Source organism: Eufriesea mexicana, unplaced genomic scaffold, assembly GCF_001483705.2.
Source record: "Eufriesea mexicana isolate 0111107269 unplaced genomic scaffold, ASM148370v2 scaffold1453, whole genome shotgun sequence".
NCBI classification, from domain to species: Eukaryota; Metazoa; Arthropoda; class Insecta; order Hymenoptera; family Apidae; genus Eufriesea; species Eufriesea mexicana.
Window position 1 is genome coordinate 578,511 of NW_016909567.1, and position 9,836 is coordinate 588,346.

At 40.1% G+C, this 9,836-nt stretch overlaps 1 protein-coding gene across 1 annotated transcript; it reads left to right on the forward strand.

Moving 5' to 3' along the window:
* Window positions 1-2,519: 2,519 nt before the first annotated feature.
* Window positions 2,520-6,524, forward strand: LOC108548229 (sialin). Its single transcript, XM_017901064.1, has 6 exons — window positions 2,520-2,550; window positions 2,866-3,154; window positions 3,853-4,438; window positions 4,984-5,116; window positions 5,474-5,715; window positions 6,402-6,524. Exons 1-6 carry the CDS (start codon window positions 2,547-2,549, stop codon window positions 6,522-6,524), a joined length of 1,377 nt encoding a protein of 458 aa, XP_017756553.1. The 5' UTR covers window positions 2,520-2,546.
* The last annotated feature ends 3,312 nt before the right edge of the window (window positions 6,525-9,836 follow it).

Below are 9,836 nucleotides of genomic sequence, written 5' to 3' on the forward strand. Positions count from 1 at the left end.
ATTCGAATCTATGTATGCCTGGTCAACAACCATAGGAAATTTCATTAGGAAATTATTCGAATAATTTACAAACTCTCGTTACTATACCCTGTAAGGGATTGCACATGGACAATTTTGAAGATCGTTTATAATTACCGCAATTTCATTTTCATGCGATACTATGCTCGATAATTCTGTCGCGTGTTCACTTTTACTACTCGATGAATTATAAAATGCCAAGCACGAGTAATACGAATAAGCTCCCTTTGGATTAAATCAATCAGAGCCGCGGTATCGTTGATCAAGTACCAAATTTAACCATTTCTGCACATTCGAATCCAGAATTAATTCGGAAGATCTGTTGGCCTTGATTGCGAATACTTGAAATTCTATGTTCCATTCGTTCTCGATTCACCCATACAACGAACGAGACGAGATCTATCGGGAACAGCTCTTGGCACCGAATTAAGGCTAACGATACGTTTTCGTGACGAGTCACGATACTTGGAGCAAATATAATTTATATCTGACCAAACACCATCCGAGTACCAGACCAGTTATTTCGCGAGTTAAACATTGTTCATAATATCCGATGTTCGTTATAAATGCACAGCAAGCTGTGTAAATCTCGCGTTGTTGATCAGGTAGTTGAGGGTACCGATAACAGTGACGTCGTCCAATCGACTCGCATTATCTCTGCATCAGATTGTTCCTGTATCACTTAGCTATGCACTGATTTATCAGCACTGTGTGTCAGCGGCCTCTTGTACAGTAAGACAGTTACAGGAGGCTCGATAAATAACGAAAATTACTCGCTGTCGTTATCTAATACATTGCTAGCCAAAACTGCGTTGAGAAAATATGGATAAAGTAAGTGAGAAAATGAATATCGTGGATATCAAACGGTATTTTAGTGACATGTGCCTACGCGAAGATGTTCCGAACTAATGACTTCTTGATCAAAATAACGGAAGAGACGAATGTACAATTTTGTCTATGAAAGATCTTCCAACTTGTCAAATGGATATGAAAAGATTATGCGACTATAAAATAAAATATTCCAGGATGTCGTGAATAATTGAAAATATTCGCGAGAATTGATATAAATAGCAATGCGAGAACTGTTACAGTCGTGGGAACTGAAATTCCCACACAGACACGCGCACGTTTATTCGATATTTATGGCGATTTATCCGCTGATAGGAATCGCTAATGTCGCTAGATTCATAGAGAACTCGGTGGAAATGTAACGTATATATACCAGAAGCATTCAACAGGTTGACGTGGCACAATAAAAACTTTTAAGCGATCGATACTTCTTTAAACATCGCTGCAGACGTTAGATAAGTACGATGTTTCCACCGGCTGAAACAAGGTCGAAGCAATGAAATCCCACGGGGACAATTTCTACCGTTAAAGTCGAATAAATCAGCTTCTGGAAAATTTCGTCAAAGATCGGAATACGCGACCAGCGTTTAATTTTCTGAAAGACGAACGATTAACCTCGATGGAGCTGATCGGTTTAGCTTCCGTATATAGTCCATTTATCAACGGAGCAAAACTCAGGGATAAACGATAGACTGCTGCTCGATTCGCTGGATAAGAATCTTTGCATTTTATTATCTCCGACCCAACGTCATAAATTTCAGCCTTGCTCGGCAAAGCAACTTTTCAACGCTTTCCAGACAGACTGGAAAAATTGTGGATAAATAAATATTACTACTCCGGATAGAAGATGTTATCTCAGGTCGGTATTAAGGCAATTCTTTCGACTGTTTCTTTTTGAAATAAAAAAATATTATTCCTCGCGCAAATCCTTCCAGCCATTCCCCATTGCTCTCATTTCCCTCTAATTGCGAGGAAAAACTTGGCAGTACTTACAGTTAAAAAAACTTGGAAAACAGTCTACGTTCTAAGGCGAATAACGTAATTATTCCAAATTATCGACATATAAAATATACGCGATGTAAAATATATCTTCGTTATCACTGAATTAGCTATAACTGATTGTTTATTTACAGCAGATGAAGCAATATGTGCAGAGTCAGAATTCGTTAAAATATCAGTCAAATAGAGAATTTTTAATGAAAAGCCAATAAATGGTGGATCTACCTAAACAAAACTACTCGTCCTACTTCGACAAGATAGACAGTGAATCCTACAATTCTTTTACGTCATCGTAAAATAAAAAAGGAAGAAAGAAACAAAGGAAACGTTATAATTACACAACGTAGTCGACCACTCGCAATCCGCGTCGATTTTGGAAACAAACGACACACGTTGTTCCAAACGTCACGTCGAGCTCCTCTACATTTGGATACATCGTGCCGAAGAAGATATCCGCGTTGGAGGAAATCGGTACACTTCGATCGAGTACGTCGTTAACGATAATTCGATAGTTGTCGTCGAGTCGCTGGATGCGCGAGACGAAGCCGACTTTCGCGGTCGAATCGATGCGAAAAGAGATAAGGAACGACGACATTGCGTGTACGCGAAGCGTGATGCTCATCAACGCGAGTACCAAGCAAAAGGACTGAAATCTCGACGTCTGAAGAACAGCCAGAGACATGGGTGAGCAACAATTTTTATCCTGCCGCCGGGTTTCGTGCAATCAACTCTGTTCAAAATTCCTGAGGACGTGTTTTAACGTCGAATCTCGCGACGACTATCTTCCCACCGATAAACGATTTTAATAGTTTCCGCTTTCCGTTCTTCGATGTAATCCTCGCGTGGAACTTAAGGCTTTAATCCCTCGCGCGGGACCACGGTATACCCGCGACTTTTCCAGCGAAAACGACGAGTTTGCCGAAGTTAACCTAATATGACCCGCCATCGCGGATATTTCCGAGATCCTAAGCGTCTATCACGAGTTTGTTGCAACCACAGCGGGCTTCGTCAGATTCCTGTTCGCCATAATGCTCTGCATTGCAAACATGATCATCTACGGGCTAAAGGTCAACATCGCCACGGCCATCATGGGCATGGTTAAATCCAAGAAGCACGTTCACGAAAATGGCGACGCGTCGCAAGAGTGCGATTTCGGGGTTGAGGACGTTTCGAAAGTCGATATCGACGGTCCGTTCGACTGGACCACAACGGAGCAAGGATTGATCGTCAGCATCTACTTCGCTGGGTACCTCATAGGCATGTTTCCGTCGGGATACTTCGCGGATCGGTGAGTGAAATCCCAGAACGAGACTGTTCGCTGAATGTACGCGAAACGAATTATACGAGAACGCGAGTCTCTTATCAAAAACGTTGACAGGAGGTTATTTAACGAGATAACGGGGATACACAGTGGCAATAGTATAAAATCTTTGTTCGTCTTTGATACACGTGGCTTTGACATATATTCTTCGAACATTGATATTCCAAAGCACACTCCGCACGTGCGATTGTTATAATCATTAGTGAGATTAGAAAATATGAAAGAACAGAAAATTTCCCTTGGGTTCTTTAAATCCTTTGTGATATTTTTGCTTGCTATCAAGATATTAGGTATTACCTAGTTATCCAATGCGAACGTACATCTTCAAGGTGCTTACAACTGCCATACTGTATCGACTTGATCGCATTAGATTTATAATCTCTGAGAAAATGCTTTTCCCTTGCTGGAAGATTTATATATGTCACTGAAGAAGAGAAACCCATACTTTTTAAATTTATTCTTGAAATTATAAATAAACCTTCGCAATTAGACTTTGCAAAAACCTAGCACCAGTGAAAGACGAAGTATCTGTATTCCTAACAATCATAATTACTTTGCTATTAAGCAAATGATAATTACCACGTCAATTAAAGATCCAAAGTTGCAGCATCTCGCAATCCACTCTCGACAAACTAGACCCCTGATGTGTCATCGTTATTTCACAGTTTCAATACGAAAAACGTCCTACTGATCTGCATCCTGAGCAACGCGTTCCTGACGCTGTTGGTACCGGTAACTGCAAACGTGTTGGTGCTACTCTACATCGTGAGATTCCTCACGGGTCTTGTGAGCGCCGCGAATCTTCCAGTGGTAAACGTACTCGTTGGCAAATGGGTGGTTTACGAAGAAAAGAGCATGTGGGTCGGTATTATCTACGCTGGAACGTCGCTTGGCACCGTGGTTTCCATATTAACCTCTGGCCTGATACTCAACTCCATCGGCTGGCAGGCAGTTTTCTACATACACGGCACGTTGCCGTTAATTTGGTGCGTGGTATTTTATTGGTTCTTCGCCGACAACCCGGAAACGCAGGAATACATCACCGAGGCGGAAAGGGACTACATCGTGACCGCCTACGGGCACAGGACCCTGGAATCGTCCACGATGAAGGTACCATGGAAAGCTATCTTCACGTCGGTGCCATTCTGGGCGCTGATCTACGCCAACACGTTTGGAAATTTCTGTTGGTACTTCTTGCTCACGCAGCTACCGTTGTACATGAACAAGATACTCAGGTTCGATATCAAGTCGGTAAGTGGAGCGAGCTTTTCCTAGGAACACTTCAAAGTTACGATAGAAAATGGCAGTCCGATGAGAACAGGCTGTCTTTATCTCGTTGCATCGCTCACCGATAACGCGAATTCCGTAGTAATTGAACAAAGCAAATTTTAGTTGCTTGTACAGAGGCATGTACAACATCAGAGCATGTTGCCATGCGCAGATCAGAATTTAACGTATCGCAAAATAAAATGACAGAAGGTTCTTTAAAGCTGCAGTAGCATTTTTCTAAAAATTTTGCAACTTTTTATGTTTTTGTATATCGAAGAAAGCGTCTCGTTAATTTTCGAGTAAAATCTAACGTCAGAGAAGAGTGTGCTTATTGTTAGCACGATTACAATCGCCATTGTTTTCAACGATTTGCACACTCGTCGTCGAGTTGCGAGTAATGACATCCACGTATGTAGCATAAACTGCAGTCGGGATTGTCGCGATATACCACGAGGTAGTTTGTAATAGTAATAAATAATTGAGCTCTGAATTATTCAATTTATCAACTTGTATACTTGATTACGTAGAATGCCCTCCTGAGCTGCTCTCCATATCTTATAAACGCTATAACGAACCCGATCCTGGGTAGAGTATTGGACTGGGGCAGGCAAAGGAATTATTGGTCACAGACCAATGCTCGAAAAATCGCAGTATTCATAAGTAAGTTGTATTCAGTTATTTACCAATTCCATTTACCAAACGCAAAATTAACGGATTAACGAAATTATTCAATGAAAATTGGGAAGCATTTTATTTAATTATGTTGCATTCGTACTAATACTGTCTTTTCTACTGTCTATTCCTAGCATCGTGAACTTTTCACTTCAGTCTTTAAATGTATATGACACTAAAAAGTCGGGACGTTAATAATAAGTGAATTTAAAATTCCGGAGAATTATCTCCACAGCTTGATCGCTTGAAATCTGAAGCAATTATCTCCGTATTCTCCGTTCATATATCAGTCGTAAGATATCGAATGTGTAATTATATAACGTGTGCTTTTCGTTCAATTCGCAGGCTGTGTCCCACCGAGTTTATGCCTAGTGTTGATAGCCTATATCGGCTGCAATCGCACAGGGTCCACGATATTATTAATACTGAGCATAGTGTTGTGCGGTGCGATTTTTGTTGGTCATCTCTGCAATCAAAACGATCTGGCACCAAACTACGCGGGAATCTTAATGGGCATTACGAATACCCCGGGGACAATTTCAGCGTTTATTTTGCCTGCCTTGGTAGGAGCACTCATGGAAAATGGGGTGAGTCCGAGATCAAACTTGCTTTCCGGGCATATTTTCCAAATAGCAAAAACCTGCTTGGTAATACGAGTTGCTTGATTACGGATGACGATATAAAATATCTAAAGAAACGTTTAAATGATAGGTTTTCGCGTGCGAGTAATATCGCGATTTCAAAGCAATTTTAAAATTTTAACTGCAGTTCAAGGAATATTACACCTATCTATATAATTTTCCTTAGTTATTGTGGAAATAACCGATTTAAGTTTAAATGGAAACTTGGAAATTAATTATTTAATAAAGAAATTAATAAATTAGTGACAGCACAGACGAAAAAACATATAAAAATAAAATGGTGAATAAGTGGATTAAAATTTGCGAATACGTGAATTTCAAAATCTCGTGACATCGTATATGGTAATCACGAGAGCTAATTATTCACACTTCTAATTATTATTTAATTTTATTTTATTTTTATCATACATACGTGGAATACAAAACAATATGCTATTTGTATGTTCCCTATCTTTACGGGTCCGTGAATTTCTTGGAAATTGATCATTTCAATTCGCAAAAATCCTCTTTGCAGCATTTACGAGCTTATATCTCAGATCATTCGAATTATAGTCGCTAACATGATATGCGAGTATCATGAATTATGCAAACTTTATTCTTATTTTTATTGATCTCACACGTTTATAATCTAGCACACTATGGAGCGATGGAGACACGTTTTCTGGCTGAACATAATTGCTCAGACGTCTGCGTTTATTGTGTACGTGTTCTTCGGTTCAGGAGAGATTCAAGAATGGAATTACGCAGGAGAGTAACGATAAAGGACCAACGAAGTATATAAGAAAGTGGAATTTCTTAACGAAAATTACTTTTTCGCATTTTTACTTCATATTACCACAGAAAACAACGAATGTATTCTACTAGTATCACGATCACCGACAGTATTATAAGCGAAAGATCTGTATGATTCGTGAATTATGGACACAGCTAAATATGACACTTCTCGACACTCGTCATAGTAATTATATTTTTATTACATGAAATATCAAGTAACACCTTTTATATACGTAATTGTTATCCTTTCGTAAGTGTTTTACAAAGATAAATAATACGAATAAAATTTCATTCCTAATGGTTAATACCAGCACTGTTCATTGACAATTTTCAGACACGAAGAGTAGAAAATTTTAGTAATATTTTTAAATCCCCGAAGCGAGTGTAGAAATAAATTACAAATATCCACGATGGAAATGGAAAATCTCGAATTTTCATTGAAAGCGGTATTTTGAGAAGAACTGCAGGTCGGAAAGTCAGGAGTCGCCTAATTCCACGTAAATCGTTTGACGTGAAAATAATAACGGAAGGAAAATTACGCGAAATGGTAGCATTTAGGTATGGCAAAGTGTCAGCGTGGACGTCATTATAATTAATTCGCCTCGATGTCCGTGAAAATCTTTTGAGAGTCGTGTGCACGAGCGTATATAAAGGTCCGCATCGCAAACTACAGTAATTAGAACCGCGAGACCACCCGTAATGATGGCCAACCAATTAAGGGCCACCTGGTACAAAAATCCGTCTTATCCCAATTAGATCGCGGCGTTGGCGACCAGCAGTCCGCGAAAGGGGCTGCCTTAAAAAGAAGGAGCCAAAGCAACGGCGAAAGAGCCGAGAGGTTGGCAACTTTAACGGAGAATATTTATGGCGGGCTGAAATATTACGTTTGTAATCTATTTCGGTGCTATAGCCGGTCGTTTCGACGAGCTTGCTCGTTGAAAAACGGAAGATTACAGCTAAGTCATTTCCCCTCTCGTTTGAAACGTTTCCTGTACCAGCTAGATATCAAAGACGCGTCTCGAGAAAAGTGTGTGGTCGTCTCGATCCTCGCAATTTTATGAAAATTTTGAGTCGCGGAAATTGAAGAAATTGCTGTTTTCGTGCTGGTCTCGTCCTAACCAGTTCAATTACTTTCTCGAGACATGAAAGCAGAAAAATATACTTAGGATCTGAGCAATTCAATTGATACGAAATGGTCGCATAATCGCGTAATCGTGCGTTGCTATTTGATAAATCGAGGAAAATATTGACATTTGTCTCGAAGCCCAGTACTATAACATCGCTAAGATATATGGTTCTATTTGAAAGAATTAATATGAGCATGAAATATTCTCTGCCACTCCACTTATCATGTCAAAAACAGCTTTCCGTAAAAATATTTTTACTCGTGACTTTAAGTAACTGAAGCGAATTCGTTTATATGGCTATAATGTGAAAAAGAGAAGGAGCGATCATCGGAGAGGAACATTTATTTCGGGTTAACCCCCTTTCGTAACTATAAATCAACACATACTGACAATTTTCGGAAAATTCGCAAAGAGGATAATAAATTCATTGAAATATATTTTGATTTCCGTCCGATGACAAAACATCAAATGTCATCTCTTAACATATGCTCGACTGATCCGTTTACCAATTCACGAGATGAATATCAATAGATTAGACATTTCACTTATGAATGTTCGACCGATTTCTCGATTATTCAAGCAGGTGATGTATTCTTTAAATCCTAGTTTAAAACCAGAGATCCATTACCCATTCGTGAAGAATTCAAAGGAACAGCTGCCGCGTGTCAACGAAATTCGACGCGTCTCTAAGTCGCCTCTTTCTGAATTCTTGCCTTAAGCATTGCACCTTTGCAATGCGATAAATATAGCCGGAAAGTATTTAATAAGCAGAGTGGACTGCTGTCGAGATTGGAAATACCGATGGAATAAGAAGATCGAGAATTCGGTATTATTCCACCGAGTATATTGCATCACTAGGTCTACACTTTCTTATTCCCTCTTATTCTCGTGCTTTTATAAAATACCGACGGATACCAATGAGCACGGGACCATAGGACCGCACACGGGACTCTGCAAGGTCTTGAGATCCGATTAAGAACACCCAGGAGTCAACAGAGACCGACGGAATAACGGCGGGATCTAAAGGCCCGAAGTGGAACTACCAAGTTTTCCTACTTAAGTCAATGACAACTTACCGAATTAGAGTATTACACATTCGGTAGAGGAACATCTCGACCAAAGCGTTATCGTCTGCAAGCTTATCGAACCTTCGCCTCTGCCCAAGCTCTCTAGCCACAGAAAAGGAAGACTTGGGTGGAGAAGGATGAATCAAAGGCGACATTTTAGAGGATCACAACGAGTCGTTCCGACTATACCTTATACTACACCCTCCCCTGTGGGGACTAACCACCCAATGACGTTTTATTTTGGGCGGTGTACCGACAATTAGTCGGAGAAACAGCCTCGCCGAAAAATGATGGTAGACCTCCGTTAAACAGCCGACTCCGTCGGCCGACAATCCGTCGAAGAAGCTATTAATCAAGCGTAATTAAGGCTCCGCTGATCCTTCGCCAAGGGATCGGGACGTCGACTCGTTTGCCCAGACTTGGCAGAAGTAGAGTTGCTTGCGCGTCGCTCGACGCCACGGTTAATCAATCCTGAAGCTCGTTACAGTCGAGCTCTCCGCTAGCTTGAAGTAGCGTCAACGCATCCAAAGCGACACTGAAACGCCAAGGATTGTTAATCTAGCACAGCCCGAGCGCATAACGTTCGCTGTTAAGGATTCACAGCTGACTTTACCCTACGGCTAGAACCAAGCACTCGTATAATTGAGAACCGTTCCTTATTATTTTCTGGATTGTGTATCTTACACAGGCAATTGCTGCTATATGTCGAATAACTTCAGCGAGGGAATCTTCGTAACGCGGTGTTATTTTCTTAGTCGCATTTTAAATTCCATAATAATAAACTATAATTTCAACGATAATTACTGGCTGATGTATATCTATCGGATTTACAATATTTCGGACCAGGGTTCTGTAACCTGTGTACTAATCTCTTCGAGTTGGGAGAATTCTATGTCATTCCTTTGTGAAAGAGGATACGGAGCTTTTTTCTTGGAAAAAGAGCAATTTTTGAAGAACTATAGGAACTTTGAACATTGAAAATTCGAGATTCAGACGATATTTAACACCTGAACGATAACACCTTAGGTATTTTTACGAATATTCGCAAAGACAAATCAAATATTCCCATTTCCAATTTCCTATGTTATAAAACTTTGCG

Bases quoted from the DNA above. Each gene is read 5' to 3' on its own strand.
- LOC108548229 (XM_017901064.1), top strand. The intron at 4,439-4,983 runs GTAAGTGGAGCG...TTGATTACGTAG, and splicing joins TCAGGTTCGATATCAAGTCG to AATGCCCTCCTGAGCTGCTC. The intron at 5,117-5,473 runs GTAAGTTGTATT...TTCAATTCGCAG, and splicing joins AAAAATCGCAGTATTCATAA to GCTGTGTCCCACCGAGTTTA.